Source organism: Cnephaeus nilssonii (genome assembly GCF_951640355.1).
Source record: "Cnephaeus nilssonii genome assembly, chromosome: 15".
In the NCBI taxonomy this organism is placed as follows: Eukaryota; Metazoa; Chordata; class Mammalia; order Chiroptera; family Vespertilionidae; genus Cnephaeus; species Cnephaeus nilssonii.
In genome coordinates, this window is record NC_137086.1 from 36,692,907 (window position 1) to 36,714,753 (window position 21,847).

At 38.5% G+C, this 21,847-nt stretch overlaps 1 protein-coding gene across 1 annotated transcript; it reads left to right on the plus strand.

Moving 5' to 3' along the window:
- Positions 1–101: 101 nt before the first annotated feature.
- Positions 102–17,274, plus strand: MDH1 (malate dehydrogenase 1). The gene is made up of 9 exons (XM_079792186.1): positions 102–269; positions 4,883–4,981; positions 5,529–5,625; positions 7,735–7,910; positions 9,103–9,225; positions 14,663–14,839; positions 15,315–15,428; positions 15,903–15,992; positions 16,939–17,274. The coding sequence occupies exons 1-9, from the start codon at positions 267–269 to the stop codon at positions 17,062–17,064; spliced, it is 1,005 nt and encodes a 334-aa protein (XP_079648312.1). The 5' UTR covers positions 102–266; the 3' UTR covers positions 17,065–17,274.
- Positions 17,275–21,847: the final 4,573 nt, after the last annotated feature.

Here is a 21,847-nt window from a genome sequence, read left to right on the forward strand (position 1 = left end):
TCTCTGGGGCCTCGGGAAGTGTAGTTCAACACCTGAAGACATTCCGTTGGAGACGGCGCTGGCATCGGGGCAGCGTAAACTACAGTTCCCAGAGGGCGCCGCGGTCGGGAGCGGAGCCTTTTCTCTCTCTTTCCCGGCGCTTGCTCTTCCCCATTCGGCCCCACCGTAGAGGTGACCTGACTTCCCAAGTCTCGTTGTGCGGGTGCTGAAATTGTGCGGGTGCTGAAATTGTGCAGGTGCTGAAATTGTCCGCGCAGTTTCCAATCATGGTGAGTGTGGGCCCCCTAGATTTTGCCTCCATTCCCTTCTGTGGGGATTCTTGCGCTTGAAGGACTTTTGGGGGATGGCTGTGCAAAGCACTGTCCTTCGCGCCCTTTGGAAAACCCCGACTCATCTTCTGAGTGCTGTCGCAGTGACCCAGGAATTGGGAAGGGGTTGGTTTCCAGCTGGGGCGGGGTGGGGGGGGGGGGTCTTGGAAGGACTCCAGAGAAATCGCTGTCCTTGGGAAGGTGCGAGCTCAGTCCTGCTGCATGGCGGGGGCACAGAAATATGAAGCTGTGGATTGTCTCCAAGCAAGAAATGGGGTTTGATTCTGGGAGGGGGTGGGGGGCTTCCTAACCTTTTTTTCTACTCTTATGCCCACAGTGTTTTTAAGGGCATTTGTCACCAAGCCCTTGAAAGCCGAAGGCCCTCGACTGTAAAGATAGTCTTTGCCTGGTGCTCCAGATTATGATCTACGTTTTCGGGAGACGAGTTTCAGCCATATCTAATTTAATGTCATTTAAAACCTGCTCATTGATCCTTTGTAATACTGGGACGTGCTGCAGTGACAGCATCAGTAGCCAAATAACTGGTGCAGATATTCTTTACTGATCTGTATGTTTTGAAATCTAGAGCTACTACTTTTAAATGTTACACAACTTAACCATCTTGTCATGAAGATCTGGATACGTAGGTTACCACACCTTGTCTCTGCAGAAAGGAGAAAGAGCGGGGGGGGGGGGGGGGCGGGGGGGGGAATGGTGAGAGAACTCTGACGTAGTAATGATCTGCCCGATGTTTGAAGGTGACATTTGACATCACACTGAAAAAATGCTTCAGTACGTGTATTTATAGTTGAGACTGTTTTTCCTCCGTTATCTCAAAATAATTGAAGTGGGTGGGGAGTGTGGGAAAATATTTGAATGGATTGGAAATTTTCCAGAACCTGAAAATGCTATTGATAGACCAAGTTGAAAAGTAGGGACAGCTACTAATTCTCAGTTAAACCTAGATTTCTTACTTATTTCATCAAATAACATAATTAGTCTTTTAAATAATGGTTCAGTGGTTCCTGACCTAATCTTGGCAAGAAAGCAGAGGTATTTATTATCAGAGAACTTCAGACTTTATAATTTTAAAATTGATGGAACCTTTCAACGATCATTTTGACAAATCTCCCCACTTCAAATCTTAAAATTGAGTTTATTGAACCCCAAAGAGAATGTGATTTGCTCAAGGTCACACAACAGTTTGCCTTCAAGGGTCTCACACTCTTTCCATTTTACCATATTGTGTCATACAGATACTTATCAAGTCATTCTGAAATTTGTTTTTAGTAGCTGAGGTTCTAGATGAAGGTGCAAGCTCATGCTGCAAATATAAACTAAAGTATGTTATCAGCATTTATATTACCTGGTAGCTTTATTCCTTGCAATTCAGAATATTGGAATTCTAGAATTGGAAGGGAATTTGGAGATTATTTCTCTAATCTTAAAATATAGCCTGGTGAGATCAAATGATTTTCCCAAGGTCACAGAGAGATCCTGAGCCCCCATTCTTGTGTTGATTTGCTATGCAGTAGATCAAGCCAGCCTGGAAGGTCACTGAGCACCAGATAACACAGAGACCTCTATGAGGACCAGTCCTGTCCATTTGCCGAAACTGACAGCAAATTCTCACATGACTCGGAATCACCTTTCCTTCTCAGGAGAGTGTATGAACAATCACTGAGCTAGAAAAGAGCCATCTTCTGTAAGCTATTCAAAGCAAAAAAATTTTTAAAGGAGAGAATTTTTGCTTGCATACCTCCGTTCCGTAGGGAAGTGACAGAATAAACTATATAAAGAAATCGGAATGATACTGTTTGTCTTTTATGTTACAGAAATATATATAAATTAGAAAGCAAAAGAGGAATACATGGGTCTTTCTGTAGAAGAACAGAAGGAACACTTAAATTCAAGCTTTACAACTGAGACTTGAACACATGTGTAGACAGAGCCTGCATCTGTAGGAAGGTCATTAGTGCCCTGCCAAGAGCAAAGACATTTCTTCTTTGGATCTTGGCAGACTGCCCAGATATCTAAGCAAAGAATAGTAACCTGTCTTCACACTGTAACTTTGTGAAAAGTCAGCAGGAATCTCCCACCCCCCTGCTTTTCAACAGCAATGTTCGGAAGAGCAGAAAGAACCAAATGTGCAGTTTGTTCTTTCCCTTTTGATCATCAAACATTCAGACACTAACTAGGCTTCATGCTGCTCTTAACAAGATGGAATTACCTACCTGTGAAAATAATTTGCTCAAATATACAGAAGAAGGTAACTGCTGAGTTAGAATTACTAGCTGTTCATTAGTTGGCCACAGAGCCTTCACTAAGGACTGTGATACTGTGAACACATCTTTTTAATAGCTAAAATTAATACCTAAAATTGATTTCATCATTCTGTTATAACCATCTGCCTGACTTTCTGGGAGATTAAGCTTTACAGATAGTGATATTCACTTCCCCCTCATTTCTTATCCCAACTTGCTTTGCAATGAAGTAGCATGTGTTTATAGTTTTCTTAATCCTTATTTTCATTCAGTCAAAAAATATTTGTTGAGCACTCTATGGACTGCAAATTTGAGTCCCAGGTGGACTGCTCTCAGTTCACAGTCTGAAATGGACTGGTGTGGGGGTGGAGGTGGTTCACAGTCTAGTAGAAAATAACAGTCATGTAAATGGGAAACCACGGGCTGTAAGAATCCTTAAAGGAAAATTCTGTGGTGACAGAGACCTATAATTATAGTTCTTGCTACACACTGTTATTCATGTTTTGTATGTTTAATTCTTAACCCTTACAACTACCTTATTTGTTAAGCAGCTGCTATTATTATCTCCATTTCACTGTAGGGAAACTGAATACAGAGAGGTTAAGTAACTTGCCAGGAACATAACGATATACCTAATTAGTTGTGGAGTCAGGATTTGAATCCAGAAGTCTGGTCTAAAGGCCATCTCTTGACTACAATCTACTGCCTCTCTAACGCTCTGGCCTAAAATAGAGAAGGTACATAATAGAGGTTCAGTGATATATTGCTTAATAAATGAAGTGAGAACAGTTCATCCATTGATTTATAAGACTATATATATATATCATTGGAACTAGTGACCTAAAATAATTTTGCTAACTATACCAGGGACTATGGTGGTCACTAAGTTTCCAACTTTCTCAATGCCGTATTCAAAGTATATAATAATAAAATATCTTAAATACTTTTTTGAAGCAAGTTAGGTTTGCTTCCAAACAATTATTTTACAGTTCCAAGTTTGTGGTAGTAATTTTACAAGATCCAGCTATTCCTTCGGTAATTGCGTTCCAACTGTGTTCAGGGCATTGTTCTAGGTAGTTGGAATACAACAATAAATAAAATAGACAAGGCCCATGTCATTAAGGAGTTTGCATTCTAAAGAGGGAAGAGGAATAATTTCTTCTATTTCCTTTTTCTCACCTACTCCAAATGGAGAAGGGGAAATGACCTTCAGAGGTTAGGATTGGAAAGTTAGAAAGATTCTTCAAGGTGGTAGTCTTCTTCCATCCCAGAGGCATGTCTCCTCTGGAAGAGGGAATTCTAAATATTAAAAAAAAATCGAATGCTTCTATCCCGGTCAGTTCAGTAGGCCACTTCTCATACAAGTAGCAATAGAGGTGTCACAGTAGACGTCCATTTACCTAGCATTGTCAAAGGAATAGTCCACTTGATTGAACTTTCCATCTACTTAAACTTACCTATTGTTCCCAAACATTTTTGTTTAGCTCTTTTTAGTAGAACTATTTCTCTTTTTAATTCTCTGAGCTTAACTTATTTTCATGACTTGGGATCATCACTTTGAATATTAGTTGTTTTTGTACACATGTCAGTATTTGGAGTCTGTTGAGATCTATAAAGCAACTTCTCTCTATTGTAACTGGTGTGCTCTTTGTACTTTTCTCCCTTCCTCCCTTTTAAAATTCATTTTCCTTTGGAATCAGGTTGTCAACTGTCACTACATGTTGCTGTTGTTATAATTCAGATGTTATTATTTTCTCATTTTTCTCAAAAAATAAAGGCTTATTTTTCCTCCAACAAGTAGTTAAGTTGAATCATGATTAATAATTTTATTAAAACTTTTAGGCTCATTGTGAATGGAAAATTTTTGCCACTGTCACTCCTTTTCCTGATGTAAAAGATTCTGTTGAGTAGATGGGAGTGGGGAGTTATTTACATAAGAGGATCTGTAAGCTTCTAATGGCCGCCAGGGTTTGTATCACCACATAATGCACTTCAACATTGGTAGGCCTATTTTAGTGGTAAAATGTCCTTTAAAAAATGGATGAGATTACGTAAGTAAATCCAGTATAACAGTAAGAGTTAAATGATGCCACATAAATATGCAGCCAAAGGACACAGGTTGAAGAAGTTGCTTAGCTAATTTGTGCACACTGTATTTCCTGGGACAGGTCTGGTGTAAGTTAGTTTTCTACTAATCCACACACAAAGAGACTTTAAAATTTTGCATTAACTTTTAAAGTATGTTGTTGTCTTACTTTAGGGTAAAATAGCACTTTTTAATAAGATGTTAATGGGTCTCTTTCATTACAGCCTGAACCCGTCAGAGTCCTTGTGACTGGAGCAGCTGGTCAAATCGCATATTCCCTGCTGTACAGTATCGGAAATGGATCTGTCTTTGGTAAAGACCAGGTAGGGGCAACTGCCTATAAATCTTAAAACTAAAAAGATTGTCAATAAAGCCCTGCATTTAGTGCAAAGAAAGTTTAAAATGGTGAAGGAATGAGTAATCCCAATTAATGTACTAGGCACACTGCTAAATATGTGTATTTATACATTCTAAAGTGTTCATTTATCCATTTTCTTCATCCATGGATAGTGAATTTTTCCTTCATGCCAAATACTGTACTTAGCTTTCCATGAACTCAAATCAGATCTACAGATACAGGTGCCATGTCACTTCAGTTTGGTATTTCTTCCATGTATTTATGTATTCCATGTATCTCTCCTTTAAAATACAGTATTAGTGATTCCTCTTACTATGTCTGTTAGCAACCGTTGCTGGTTTCATAGCATTCCTTTTTCCAAAAGTGACATCATGCTAGATACCTGACCTAGAATAATTATGACTAATTAGTGGGAATTATAACAAATAAGCAAACATTTTTTAAAAGGTCTTTTTTTGTGACTAAATGACAAAACCTACACTGACATACGGAATTTGCTATTTATTTGACAGCCTATAATTCTTGTGCTGTTGGATATCACTCCCATGATGGGTGTCCTGGACGGTGTCCTAATGGAACTGCAAGACTGTGCCCTTCCCCTCCTGAAAGGTACGTCAGAGAGTGGAAGAGAGAGGGATTTTTTTAGTATTTTATGTCTTTCAAAAACTAGATTTCAGATTTTTGTTAACCTGTCAATTAGAAATTATTTCATAAACGTAGTTTGGTTTTGTTTCTATAATTTCAACTACTTGGTAAGATGTATACCAAAAATAAGTAAGTATAATTATATACCAAGAATAAATAAGGGTAAAAGCGAGAAATAACCAGTGTAAAGTAAAAGACTATACTTTTATCCACCATGCTTATATATAAACTTAATAGAGGCCCGATGCACGAAATTCGTGCAAGAGTAGCCTTCCTTCCCCCAGCTGCTGGCTTCCCTCTGGCACCTGGGACCCGGGCTTCCCTCCGGCCACCAGCAGGCACCCAGGACCCGGGCTTCCCTTTCAGCCCCAGCTTCATCCCGAAGGACGTCCAATCTAATTAGCATATTATACTTTTATTATTATAGATTTTACTAATTAAGTATAGTATTGCACAAGGGTTGTACACCTGAAATTGTCTACACTGTGTTGTTATTTAAAGTCTGTTTGAATGGTAATAGTAGCATCCTGTAATGGAAAACTTTAACTCTGTCTTCCAGACCCATATGCTGCTATGTGGCTGGAAATGGGTTGATCCATCATATATGGATAGTCCCATCCCATCTGTCAGTCATCTGATGAGATATAGTATAAATTGTTATAATCATCTACTGCATAATTTGAAAAAGTCCACCAGGGCTCTGATTAAGAGCCTTTGAGAATCATTGAACTATTACATAAATGTAAGACAGAAATCTTCAATTTGATTGAAAGATTTATTTAAAATATTAGGTCAAGTCATAAATTAATTTAAATGTTTAGCTTTTACCTTTATCATGATCTTTTTCTTTTGATGAGGATTTAATTAATAATACTCTTCTAAAAGTTTGCACAAAGCAAAATATATACCCAAGGAAGCCATGCTCAGAGTTCATGTATATGTTCAATAAACATTTACTAGAAAGGATACTGCCATCTAAATCATTAGGTTGCACAATTATGTAAGAAAGTACATTACCCTACCCAAGGTATTCAGCTGGCTCCCTTTCTTCATCTGTTTCCAAATCAGCTTCCTCTGTTGCTTTCTTCCCACTTTTATTCTTTTCTCTGATGAGTTCCCTCTGCTCTCTAATGGGCCCAGGTTACAGTCAGCTTGTCCTTACTCACCTGTTAGTATGACAGGAAGGGAGGGCTCAGCAAATAAAAATGTATGGCTGAGAAAAAGATGGATTTATTTTTCTTCAACTAGAGTTCATACATATACCTATTTGGGGGCTTCTAGCAGCCTGACTGTGACAAGTGTTCACTAATCTAAAAATGTATGCTTAATCCTGGTTGTCTTAGTCCATTTGGCCTGTTTTAACAAAAATACCATAGACTGAGAGGTTTATAAACAACAGAAACTTATTTCTCACAGCTCTGGAGGCTGGGAAGCCAGAGAACAAAGAGCCAGCAGATTGGGTGTCTGATGAGAGCCCAATTCTTGGATCATAGATGGCCATCTTCTCACCGCCCTGCATGGTGAAAGGGATGAGGCAGTGCTATGGGCATTAATCCCATTCATGCAGGCTTCACCCTCATGACCTAATCACCTTCCAAAGGCCTCACCTCTTAATGCCATCACAAGGAGGGCTAGTTTCAACATAGGAATTTTGTGGAGGACACAAACATTCAGTCAATAACTCTAGTCATGACCTTTTTAATTACTTTTAATACTTAAAGTAATTTTAACTTACAGATTAGGCGAATTCATTTCTTTTTTTGTGTTATCTGTGGTTATTAGCCTGAATAACAAATATTGCCTTGAAAGTTATCATACTATACCTTTGTATCATAATTTTTGAAATTGAGATAATTATTGAAATAGGAAAATAAATATGTTGATATTTCTGCTGATATTATTGTTGAATTCTAAATTGTCTTTCTTAGGCCCCTAAAACTTTTTATCAATGTGACATGTAAAAGAAACATTTGCTACAAAGTGAAGGAGTTACTAGATAGATTCAATATGAAAAAGAAAACCTCAGACTTTGGTGTTTAAGTATTTGCATATTTATTGCCATGTTGTTCACAGATGTCATCGCAACAGATAAAGAAGAGGTTGCCTTCAAAGACCTGGATGTGGCTATTCTTGTGGGCTCCATGCCAAGAAGGGATGGCATGGAGAGGAAAGATTTACTCAAAGCTAATGTGAAAATCTTCAAATCCCAGGGTGCTGCCTTGGACAAATATGCCAAGAAGTCAGTTAAGGTGACCAATGCAGTAGTATTTGATAGGGCTTTTCATTATTAGCATTTGAAACTTCTGCTCTCAGCATTTAAGTTCAACAAAATTATTTGCTTCCCACCCCCAGACTGTGCAATAGCCAGTAAATACAGAAACAGAGTTTTGCTTGATAAGCTCTCCCTTTCTGGGTTTTCTCTGATGGTGTAGAAATCTATATTTAGAGGTGCTTGAAAATATTTTGCCTATTACTATTACTTATAACTTTAATATTAGTTTGTAAATCCACAAGGCACAGAACTTTCTGGTGCCTTTTAACTGTGTGGGAATATTAGTTCAGACATTTGGATTGTGTGTGATTGTAGAGGGAGGCAGCTGTAAGCTGCGTTCTTAGCAATAGGAGATGGTGGCTTCTGAATGCTCAGATTTTCTCAATTCAGTGATACGCTTGTCTCGAGGAGTTGAGTCAGTATGATTTTCTGTTCTCTTTATGATCAAACTATTTTAGTTCCTAAATTTGTCTTGTTATTGCAAGAAAGCCTCCTTTTACCAAATAAATGTCAGTGAACTAGAACTTAGTTGTCACAGCAGAACGCTTGCTGGTTAGAGGTTTTGTTGATTTTGATATACTTCTTCTGTATTCTGACTTCAGAGAAAGGTAAAAGAAATTTATAAGATTTTAAAAGTTGCAAGTTATAATATTCTATTATAATACTTCATAGACATCTGAATGTTTGCTTTCTGTAGACTTCATTTTAAATAAGTAACTTTCATTTTCTGTAATCATTAGCAGAAAATAATAGAGATGAGTTGAGTAGAAATCCAAAGGTCTCTTAGTAAGAAATTACAAGGTTATTTGTTTTGTTTGTTTGTTTTTTAATTTAATTTATAGGGGTGGCATTGGTTCATAAAATTATAAGTTTGTTTGGATTGCTAAAATCCAGGCTGCTTGGAGTTGTAGTACTATTTGCACAGTAATCGCCCTTCAGCCAAGTGTGTTTTTTGGGGAAATACACACTGATATGGAATACTTAGGAGCATAAAATACCATGTCTGCAGCTTACTCTAAAGTGGGCCAAAAATAAAACACTAAGGGATGGGGGTGGGGTAAAGAGAGGGAGAGAAATGGAGCAAATGTTACACGTTTGTCAGTCATATGCTGAGACAGTTTAGTTAAGCGGTATATGGTCTGTAACTGCTGTGATGGGTTTTATCCTAGGTCATCGTGGTGGGAAACCCAGCCAATACCAACTGCCTGACTGCCTCTAAGTCGGCACCATCCATCCCCAAGGAGAACTTCAGTTGCTTGACTCGTTTGGATCATAACCGAGCTAAAGCTCAGGTAAGAATTAAAGTCTCATGAATGTTCAACTTGATAAAACCTTTTCCTCTCACGTTTTGTTTTTTAATATTTTTAAAATATATTTTTATTAATTTCAGAGAGGAAGGTAGAGGGAGAGAAAGATAGACACATCAGTGATGAGAGAGAATCATTAATCTGCTGCTCCTGTACACCCCCCACTGGGGAGCGAGCCTGCAATCCAGGCATGTACCCTGACCGAGAATGGAACCATGATCTCCTGGTTCATAGGTCGATGCTCAACCACTGAGCCACATCTGACCAGGCTTTTCTCTCACTTTTAAAGGCGATGATGCTAAGTTTGTGCTTTTTTGTTGTTTTTTATTAGTAGGAAGCTATTCTAATTTGTTAGGGAGTCTTTAAATCTGGTCTTATAAGGACCAGAGCTGAACTTCCTATTTAATTTTCTCAAGTATATCTCATTTGCTACCTATAATTAAATATGGTTGCTAATGTCCTCTTAAGATGGTGGTTAGAAAGTATACACTAGTATAGATAATTCACATGATGGTACATAATTTAGTGGTTTGGAGTTTTTTGTCAGATATAAAGGAGATTATAAAATGAAAGACTTTAGCTTTATGTATTTGGGTGGTTCTGCTTCCTTTTTCCCTACAACCAACCAATCAAATTCAGATTTTTAATTGTTAATTTTATATTCTCATTTTTAATTTTATGTCTTTTTAATATTCTATATGTTTCCATAAAATTTCCTACTTTTCCCTACTTAGCTAAGTTTTAATTATCATCATTTTTCCTTACCCCTTGGAGCCTTACATCATGCCAAGGGGTCAGTGACCTGGGTATTAACCGTAGCTTTTTAAAAAATTAGAGGCCATGCCACTCATCTGTGCTGGTGTCCTGGGCTTTCCCAGATCTAGACGATCCTGGTGCCTAGAAGTCATGGCACTAAGTTCTCGTTCTGGGACATAAGCTCTTTCTCTTCCCCAGTCATTTTCTGACCATCCCTCCTTATCCACAGGTGTATGATTGTAGTCCTTTTTCTCCTAGAGAAGACAACTTTGTTTAGTTTCAAGAAAACTATTTTTACCAAAAGATGATGTGAGGTCTGCTGTATGCTGAGAATTGATCTTTCAGACCACTGAAAGAGAAGATAATTTGTTAAACTTCTACTCTAGGCTGAATACTTTACATGTAATTTTCCATTTTATTCTTTTTAAAAATTTTTATCTTTATTGTTGAAAGTATTATAGATGTTCCCTCTTTATCCCCTATGGGCCCCCCTCCACCCTGCTCCCCCTCGCAACCATTTAATTCTTATAGTAACCGTATGAAATATCCATTATTATCACTATTTTACAGATAAGAAACCTGAAGCCCAGGAAGGTCAGGGAACCTGCTTAAAGTCATATAGCTAATAAATGATGCCACCTGGATTTGCCTGAGTTCAAACCCTTATGAGTATTCTTACATAATGGGATCAAGTGACCTACATCAACTTACTAGCTCTGTCATCTTGAGAAAGTATATTCCAGCCGTAAAATGGAATAATAATTGTATCTACCTCAAAGTAGTTATATGGGTAAAATGAGATAAGATCTATGTTAAGCCCTAATAGTGGTGCCTGTCACATTGTAAAACTCAATGAAGGTTGGCTGCTATTATTATTATTATTAATTTTTAGTATTATTAAGAGGGATATATGCAAGAGTTGAGAAGAGCCATACCTCAGAAATACCTCCCTGAATATTCCAGTTAATTTAGAAGATTCTTAGGTAACAAACTTAAATTGCAAATAATTCCTGAGAAGAGTTAGGCTGTGGGCTGGGTCTTTTTCCTTATTATTTAGCCAGAGTCTGGTGGCCAGGAAGGAACAGGAATTTGAATGACTGGAGGCAGGGGGTTTGGGTACTATAGAAACCAGCCCAGAAGGGTGGCATGGCCTCTAATTTGGGTCCTATAGAACATGTGCTGTTTCACAATTAAGGAAAAGATATGGGTGTTGCCGTTGTAGATTCTGGATGGAGAAAAAGGTAAAAGGACACCACCAACAAATTTCCCCTCTTTGCTGCTTCACCTGAGGCCTTGATGGAGGCCGGCACTGGAAAATACTGCTTCCAGAGGTACTACTGAGTGACACTTTGTCCCAGTGCCTGAAACCATTTTCCTTCTGGGGTGAAAGTCTGAATGAGGAAAGAGGGAAGAAGAAGCTGTCTCATCAAACTTTAACTTTTGGCACATGTTCAGCATGCCAGTCTGGCACGGGGACAACTTTTAGGAATTTTTTGAAGAAGCAGTTTCTTCTTTAATCCAGTGACAAATAACAAACCCAAAGAGGAATTTTTCTTACATGAATGGTTATTAGTCTGACATGATTTGTTTTGGAATTCAGAGGACTTAGCTACCCAGCAGTTGTTTATCACCTGCAGAACTCCCCTGTGTATCTGCAACCCAGAACTGCTTCTGTGTCTGCTGACAAGGCACTCTGGCAGTGAAACCAGTTAGCTGGCATCAGGGGAAGAAAATTGCTAGGGCTGGAGAATTAGTCAAAAACTATTTAATAGATCTGTGTGGCAGGCACAAAAGTGTCTAAGGGAGCAAGAAACTGCTGTCCTGCCTACATGTTAATTTAAACCAGCTCTGACATGAATGATATTCAGAATTTACATCTGCTAGGTGCCAAGTACTGGACTTTGCTGTCCTGACAGAAGTGGATTAGCTCAAGAGATCAAAAGAACAAGAGGCAGGCAGGCAACAGGACAGAAGAAGTAAGAGGAGCCTCCTGTGGGGAGGAGAGGCCTAGAGGCAGTGTGTCTTCACTGTACTTCGGAGCAGCTGAAACTGACATTCAACAGAATGTTCTGAGTTCTTGAGAATATACATCTTGGGTTACTTGCCCAGGTATAAATTTTCCTTTTCCTCTACAGTGACAGCTAAATATAAATAGGGCAGTTCTTCCCAAGTCCTTTCAGATCGTGGCACACAGAGAAAATGGTACTCATTGCATGTACTATTTCACAATGATACACACTCTACCCCAACCACTAAGCAGGTCAGTAGCTGGGTACCCCAGAAACCAGCCATCCATCTAATTAGTGAAGACTGATAGGATAGTTAATACTTGCAGAACTCTAGATGAAGCAGGGTTTAGATCAGAAGTAATTTAAAAAGTAAAAAAAAATCCATAAGAATTTTAAGTTAATTCTTAAAATTATCTAACTATTTTAAGATTTAAGAAAACAGGTTCCTCGATCTAGGGAGGTAGCTTAGTGTTAAGAGCATTGTCCTGATATGCCAAGGTTGTGGGTTCGATCCCCAGCCAGGGCACATATAAGAATCAACCAATGAGCCCGGCTAGAGTGGCTCAGTTGGTTGAGTGTTGTCCTATGCACCAAAAGGTTGCTGGTCAGGGCACATACCTGGGTTTTGGGTTCATTCCCTGGTTGGGGTATGTACGGAAGGTAACCAATTGGTATCTCTCTCTGCCCACCCCCCCTTCCTCCTTCCTCTCTGTCTCTAAAATCAATCAATTAAAAAATATTGCAGGAGACAGCCGATCAATGATTCTCTCTCATCATTGATGTTTCTATCACTCCCTCTCCTATCCTCACTGAAATCAATAAAAATAGATTTTAAAAAAACATTTTTTTTTTAAGCAGTAACAACTTACTTTAAGGGTCATAATGAAAGTAAAGACAATTTACTTCTTAACTTAGTAAATTGGTGTGAGATGAGTAAAGTCATTGCAAACATTTTAGGTAATGGCCTTTTTCATCCTTATTTTTTTGTTTGGTTAATTGTGTTGTTTTTATTGTTTGTTTTTTACTTTTTAACCTTTTGCACTCGGATGTCGAGTGTGACTCGACACGGTTAGCATTAGAATAAAGGAATCGAGAAAAAAGCAAGCGGGTGCAAAGGGTTAATTTTGGAATAATTATAGACTCAGAAGAAGTTGCAAAAATAGTACAGAGAATCCCATGGTACCCATCATGGGCTTTACTCAGTGGTGCCATCTTACATAACTCTAGAGCATTATCAAAGCAGGAAATTGACTAGACTACACACATCACCGCTAACTAGAGTTACTCAGATTAATGCAGTGCTTACCTTTTTGTATGTCTTTATGAATGATTCCATGACATTTAATCATATATATAGATTACTATAAATAACCACCAAGTCAAAACAGAACTGTCCCATCACCCACAAAAGAACTCCTAAAACACAGAAAACCTCTTTATGCTGCTTGTTACAGTTATACCCTCCCTCTCCTTTGCTAAGCCTGACATTTATGTGTTCTCCATCTCTGTAACTGTGTCGTTTTGAGAATGTTACAAAAATGGAATCATGGGGCAAGTAATCTTTTGAGATTAGCTTTTATCCACTCAATTTAATGCCTTTAATATCCATCCAAGTTGTATTTCCACTTACACTTATTTTTCCATTTACTCTGTTTCTTTCATTGTGTGGAGACTCCACAGTTTGTTAACTATTCTTCAAAGACTTTGGGGTTGTTTCCAGTCTGGGACTATTACCATCCTTTATTTAAAATTTCTTTAAAATACGAGAGTGTTTTCCCTTTCTTATATGGTTAATGCTCAAAAGGAACTTGGATGCAGTGCTGCTTTTATTTAATATTCAAAAGCTATGGACTCTGACACAACTGTTGTTTTTTTCTCCCATAATTATAATAAGGAAAGAAAAATCACCCACAGCGTCACCCTAACACATCAGCTTTTAAAAATAGTTTTTTGAAACATTTCTTTCTGGTTCATCATAAATTCTTGTCTAATTAGGAACAAATTATACATATAACTAGCCATATTGTTTTTTCTGCATATTACCTTATCAGGCAAATCAAAAAGAATCAATTGGTTTTATTTGATTTTATTTAAATCTTTCAAAACATAACTTTTAAACCCTTTCTGTGGCCACTGTACTATATAATATAATTGATGTTCATGTAACCACAAGGCCTACAGGATTCTAAAGTGCTTTCTGAACTTACAGCTAGAGATTGTTACATCTGTTATAATTTTAGCATTTTGTTATTTTAAACTTTTTCCTTCAGTTTCTTAGTCTGTAAAACCAAGACAGTCAGACTTTGTTCATCTAAGTCCCTTCCAACTCTAAAATTTTCATATTTAGGAATATTTGAAAATTAGTTCATTTATATATGGTGTATAATAAAAATTTCACCCAAATAAAAACTTTCTAAATACCTGATTGCTCAGAAGTGCTAAGGCAAGTCTCTAAGTAAGTAATAACAACAAAACCAGGGTCACATTTACATATTCAAGCAATATTAACCTCTTGCTTTGTGTTTTATATTTGATAAACCCACTATACTAATAAGTTAACCACAAACTGTATGATGCTCTCTACTCTAAAACAAACAGGTCACAGTTTGAAATGAAAAGCTTTGTCTAAGTAATGTATTTGTTTTATGTTTAACTAGATTGCTCTTAAACTTGGTGTGACTTCTGAGGATGTAAAGAATGTCATTATCTGGGGAAACCATTCCTCAACTCAGTATCCAGATGTCAACCATGCCAAGGTGAAAGTGCAAGGAAAAGAAGTTGGTGTTTATGAAGCTCTGAAAAATGACAGCTGGCTCAAGGGAGAATTCATCACAGTAAGAAAAATCTGGGAGCTTAAGCATAGAGAACTCTGAGAGACGCCACATTACTGAGCTGAGTGCTCTCCAGGGCTCGGGGGAGGGAGGGGCCCAAGGAGAGCAGGTCTTTGGCAGTTGTCTAATGACTGCGCGCTTTGTTTTGGGGTCCTACTACGCCAGTCATGATCCATTCCGATCTAATCTGTTGCGTGGTAGCCAGCATTGATAGTCATCTGGTTATCTTTGTACAGAGATCAAATTTTTTGTATGAAATATGATAAACTCTGTGGAGATTTATAGTTTTCTCTTTTCTAAAAAGACTGGTACTTATAACTGCAGTGGGTTAGTAAGGCCAACATTGGGTAGTTGCCTGATTTTGGAGGGGACACATTAAGCTACGGTTGCAGTCTTTCACCCCAGGATCAGTTTGGAATTGAGGAAAATGCTGCTGTCATGATCAAGTAACACTGCTGTCTTTGCCCACTCCACCCAGACTGTGCAGCAGCGTGGCGCTGCTGTCATCAAGGCTCGAAAACTATCCAGTGCGATGTCTGCTGCGAAAGCCATCTGTGACCATATCAGGGACATCTGGTTTGGAACCCCAGAGGTGAGGACTCAGTGGCTTGCACAGCCTTTCTTTCACTTTTGTCCTCTGTGCTGTAATGTGAAAAGCACATAACCTTAGCTGTCCACTAGCTGAGTAACCCTGGGAAAGTTATCTAACCTTTCTGAGCTGGCTTGTCATCTTTTACATGGGTTGTGAGGGTTAAATGAGATGATATATATGGTAGTGGAGACATTTTTTCATCTTAAAGCCTATATTGGCCATAGTTTCATCATTTATGAAATGAGGATTTTGTTTCTTGGACCTACTTCACACAATGATTGGAAGAGTGGAATGAGATAATATCCAAGAAAGTTACCCTGTCATAGAAGTGCCTGGTGATGGTTCCTTATACAGTAATGAAGTTATGCATATAGTAAGAATGTGTCACCTGTTTTAATTTCATTAGTCCATGTGTCAGTTGGTTATGTAAACTAGTTCCTAAGCACCAGGAGAATGTAAATGTTGTTTTTTCAGGGAGAGTTCGTGTCCATGGGCATTATCTCTGACGGCAACTCCTACGGTGTTCCCGATGACCTGCTGTACTCGTTCCCTGTTACAATCAAGGTAAGGTGTTTGGAGGTTATTTCCCCCTGTCCCCTACTGGGAAAGCAATTGTATGTTTTTATTAATAATTAGAGGCCCAATGCACAAAATTCATGCATGGGTAGGGTCCCTAGGCCTGGCCAGTGATCAGGGCCGATCTGTGGGGCAACTGTCCCACAAAGGGAGGTGACTGGCAGCAGGGGGGAAGGGAGCAGCGAGTGGGTGGTGCCAGGCCATCCACTCACCGGCCCCGCCCTTCCCCGCCAATTGCCTCCCTCTGTGAGGTGACTGGTGGGGCGATTAGGGAGCCCCCACTGGCCCCCACCTTGGCTGGCCTGGGTCCTGCGGGCTGGGGGCAGCTCCTGCATTGAGGGTCTGCCCCCTGGTGGTCAGTGCGCATCATAGCAACTGGTCATTCCACCAGTCTTTCTGCTGTTTGGTCGATTTGCATATTGGGCTTTTATTATATAGGATGGCATAGTGTAGTCTAGAAAATTGTTCCTTTACTAAATTAGAAAATTTTCTCAGCTTTAATGTCGTATGAAGAAGCACAACTCCAGATCAACAAAAGGCTGAAATTAATCTGGAAAGCAAGATTCAACTCCTCCCACTAGACATATTTTGTTATGCCTCTAATATTGGATACCTACAAGTACTATCTCCTAAATGAAGCAAAAGTTCTCAGTATTGTTGCTGTTTATTATAATTATAAAATCATTAGTATTTTTTTGTTTGCTAATTAATCCTCATTTAAACAATTTTTTCTACAGTCAATAAGTTTTAAAATCAAGTGTTGAATTTGTATCAAAATTATCTGTTAATTAAGATCTGGGTTTTGATTTGCTTCTTTAGAATCAGATTTTAAAACAGATACTCTCTAGATTGAAGTTCAAACTAAGTTGTCACTTGCTGGAGGATCGGTTCTAATGTAATTGTAAATCTCTTATTTGCAATTATTTTCAAACAGAATAAGACATGGAAGATTGTTGAAGGTCTCCCTATTAATGATTTCTCACGTGAGAAGATGGATCTTACTGCAAAGGAACTATCAGAAGAAAAAGAAACTGCTTTTGAATTTCTTTCCTCTGCCTGACTAAACAATCAAATCGATGTTACTAGATACCCCAAAGCTGAAGAAGCTAAAAGTCGTCTTTGACTCTAGTACCAAGTAATAATAATACTATACTTAAATCACTTGTGAAAAACAGCACATTTTAAAGATTGTGTGCTTCTCGGTACAAATTTGTGATGGTTTATTATCATGGTGTTAGTGTTGCAGCATTCTAAATAAAATATATATGCAAATGAAGATGATTCAGACTCTAATTTTTAGTTAATATTTTGTTTCTATTCATTCAGAAAACAAACTTGCATGTTTCCTAGCTTGCTGAAGGGGTTGTGATTTTTTTTTTTTTTAAGCCAGAGGAAGGCAGTAAAGATGGAAAATGTCACAAGGCAAGGCATAATTCTCTTACATTTTTAAATAGATTAGGAAAGTCAATCTTTGATAATGAATCAATCTACTCCAGAATATATTTTTAAACTTGACCTTTTTTAGCTAATTAAACACCAATTATATTTTTTAAAACTTAAAAGTTAGTTCATGCTTTGTGTATAATTTGATTTTAACATTAGCTGTTAAATAGGTTGCAGATAATACTCTGTTAACAGTTTAATACCGTTGCATGAAATTAGAAGAAGCATTTTCATGATAGAAGAAAAAGGTAATAAGTCTTCCCTTGAGGTATTCCTATAAAGCAGATAAGGAATCTTTTCATCTCATAACCAGTAGCTGCCACAGGAATTTATGCTCGTGGGATTGTTCTCAATCTAAGCTCATTACTCGAAACATGGTGAGTGCTGTTAAAAAAAAAAAGTATTTTTTCCCCCAAAAATCCATGAGGACAAGAATTGTCCATCTTTTTGTCCTTGTATTTAACTTGTACATAATAGACAATATAAATCTCCCAGGGCCTAATATAGAGTGCTGCGTGGGTGCTCAAAAAGTTGGTTGGATATTATTTTAAATTACCTATATCTCATATTCCATATGTAGGAAAAAAAATGAGTGGAAAGTGCGTTTATAACTCCTATTAATTAGATGCATTAAAAATACAATGTCATATAGATTTAATTTTAAAATTTTATTTTCTCTCTCGGTTCCAAATACATTCTTCCACACGCTGCTTATGACACTGGAACTAGGACTCTGCAAGCATTTCTTTACCAGCCCCTCCCTGCTCCTTGTTAAAAGTCTGCCAGTGAAGGATGCTAGAGGGGGACGAGGAGGCTGAGGAAGAACATGTGCTTGCTCCTCTCCGTTGGCTTCCTCTGTCATTACCTTCTCTTCACTTTTTATATAAGCCAAAGTAGAAGAAAAGTTACATATCTTCAGAAGAGAATTTAATTGGAAGCATAAAGATAAGGTAATTTCATGTAAAATTAAGAAGAAAATGTTACATGAAGATACAATATAAGCTAAATTAAATTAACTCCAAAAGGTGTTCATCTCTATTTTATTATCCATTTGTGTAAAATAGCCTATTAATTTCATTCTGTAAATTAATCTCACCAATCCTTCAAAATCAGGGATCACATACACAAATGAAATGGTAATACACTTTAGAGAGACCTGGTAGATAACTTATAGAAATGTGATTTCTCACCAACTGTGCTTTGTGTTTGAATCCTCATGTGAAATTTATTATCTCTTTATGCTATTTACTTCTGTCACCGTCACTAAGAGAACAAAGCATCTGATTGCCTCCTCTCTAAAGAACAGAGCCCAGGCCCAGGGAATCGTGCCCTTAAGCAGCATGAAAAAAAGCTTGTGAAAAGCGCAGGCCTTCCGTAAGCATTTTACTAGAACTTGAAGAAATGACACATGGGTGAATTAGAGGGCAAAGGATATTACATTTTAAAGCAATAATGTTGGATTCAAAATGTTCCAGAAAAGGCACAATCTGAATAAAATAAACAGTAGGCTAATAAACCTTGGCCTATGCAGATCATGACCCCGGTAATAATGTCTCCTAAACAGACAAAGATGGCCAGCGATGGCTTAAAAAAAAAAAAGTGGATGTGTTTCCTTAATGATAAGCATAAAGAGAAAAACCCTATAACCATAATGCCAGTTAAATCGTTTTATGTAAAAATAACACATACATGTCAGAAAATCAATGAAATTGTGTTAAATGAAAACTAAAAACCGTCCTCCCAAGGATAAACACTTTTGAAACATTTTTTTTTAATCCTTCCAGGAAGAGATATACAGTGAAACTTCTTTTACTTACCTGAATCCCACCCACTTAAATCCCATTTTTGTCTCCTTGTTTACAGAACAGAAATATTCAGTGTACAACTCAAGTATGTATGTATTGGGGCATGTGTAATCTTTTTGTACATAAATTATATTTAATACACTATTCTGTACTTTTCTATTTTCCCCCCTCAACGTATCTTTTTTTTTTTTTTTTCTTTTAAATTTCCTAGCATCACTTCAATGCCTATCATAATCTGGCCCCAAATGACACTTGCCAGCCCACCTTTAACTGCCATTCCCTGTCCCCAATGTGCCTTCACTCCTGCTGCATTAAACTACTTGGACAGCTATTAACTTTCATGGTTACAGAACTTTATTTTGCTATTTTTAGTTCATGTAATGATCTCTATTTCTCTACAGTGCATTACAAATAGATAGTCAATCTGTGCTTATTGATTAAGAGGGGAAATTCCAAAAACATCTATCCCACTATCTTAAGATTAGTTCTCCAGCAGTAGATCTTAAGCTGAGGTTTCCAGAATTTGAGTGCATGTAACTTAATAGGGCAATGCTCCCAGGAGAAATCCCTAAGGAAGAGGGAAGACCAGAGGCAGAGAAGAGGAGGAAGCCAAGCAATGGTGCATCCAGCCAGCATGACTCCAACCTGATCAAGTCAGGGACTCCTGTCCTGAGGTGAGGGGCCCAGCGCTTTCATACTCCCCAACCTCTCAGTCATGGGTTAAGGGAATGGGTGGTGGTTATTTCCAGACATCTCCCACTCTCTGTGCTGCCAGCAAAGCAGCCTCCAGCAGCCCAGGCTCAATCCTCCATAGAAGAATCCCAGGTGCTGACTTCGGGAAGCAAAAAGAAAGCTGAAGTGGGTGGGAGTGTGGGTGCTAAAGGGATCTGGGCAGAGTATCATTGTTATTCACTCTACTCACCCACTAGGCCTTACTGAGTTCTAATGAAGCCCAGGGGAGCACTATTATTTTATGCTCAAGGGGAGAGGGCATTAAACCTGGTTCTGCACATGATTTATGTCTGCATGCTTTTCCACTCCTGTTTCTTCTCTTGTTTTATGGCCCTGAGAATAAGCTTCCTTATTTATTTCAGTACAGAGCTGAATTCATGACATTACCTTTTTTCAGGCTTGGAATTGCCTTGATAATAATATTCTCAGGCTTGAGCTGGGAAATTTCCAGAATAAAAACTCTCAGAGTCAATATTCTTCTGTTCAACAGAGAAATTAGTCAGTGCAAAGCACTGTCCCAGGTACACTGTTCAGTTCTACCTTTGCTTAACGTACTATAAACAGCACACTTAAAATTACAATACATTCTTTGGAGGAAATAGTGCAATGTTAAGAAAGTAAGGGTGAGGATCCACTAAAATAGGAATGGTTCTTTAAGACCTGTGGAGTTGATATTTCAGGCCTAGACCTAAAGAATAAGAGGAGAGAGGGGAAATTCCTTCTTCACCCCCACAAAGGAATGAAATGAAAAAGCACTTTGCTTGAAAAGGGCTCTTCCTCTTCCAGGAAAGAAAAGGCCAATAGGCCTGGAGCAAACTGTGGGGTGGGATAAAGGGGCTCAAAATGGAGTTGGGGAGGTAATAGGAAACCACTTTGTGCTAACCCCTCACCTTATCCTGATACAAGATGTGAGTTTATTGGGACGCAGCTTGCCTGCATTTTGGACCATCCAGAAACACACATGGTCCACACTTTGAAAAATAGTCTACAAAAAAAAAAATGGCTGGTATATTTTTTTTGTGGGCTGTATTGACACTATTATAGCATCTTGAGTTTTCATAAGGTTAATAATACCTACATAGGATTGTGGTAGAATTAAATTAGATAATACTTACATAGGTGCTTGACACTCAGTAGGTGAAAAACAAATGTTAATCCTTTTTTGTTAACAGCAAAATGGCACCAGATATTAGACCTCAGTCCTTCAGTTCAGCTAAGAAGGAGAGGGGGAAAGGTGCAGGCAGGAGAGAGAGAGAGAGAGAGAACTGGGTCCTTCTCTTAAGGGCTTTAATCTGAGGTCTCAGGGGAGGATCTCAATAGAATATTCATCAGCTTTCCGGGTGTGTCTCCTAAGGGTGGTGGTCTCCACTGATTGGTCTGCACTAGGGCAGAGGATCATTAGTCATGCAGCTGGTCCTGATGTCAGCCATGGTGTGTCACCCCCCCACAACCCTTTTCTGGGCCTGCAACTGAAACACAACTGAGGCCTAGATGTTATCTCTAGTTTGACCAAAACTCTGTCTCTGTGGTCAACAGACCTGAGGTCTTATTCCTAAGATTATTTGATGAGGGTCAGAACCTCATTTTCTTGAGGGCTTAATGCTTAAGGGAGTGGTCTTACAAGGATTTGGATGGGAGTCATATGAGGCTTTTCTCTGGCCTCCTTGTTCCTCCTCTAATGGGGTCTAAACCACATGACTAGCAACATGCTAGGGGAGGAAAGGCCACCCTGGGGGTGAGGTCCCACCCTACAATACTTGACCTCCCAGTTTTGCCTGTTGCTAGGCATGGGGGCTCTCTGTCCTGGGGACCTTCCATACCTGGCCTCTCATTCCTACTCTGCTCATGCCCATCTAACTGCCT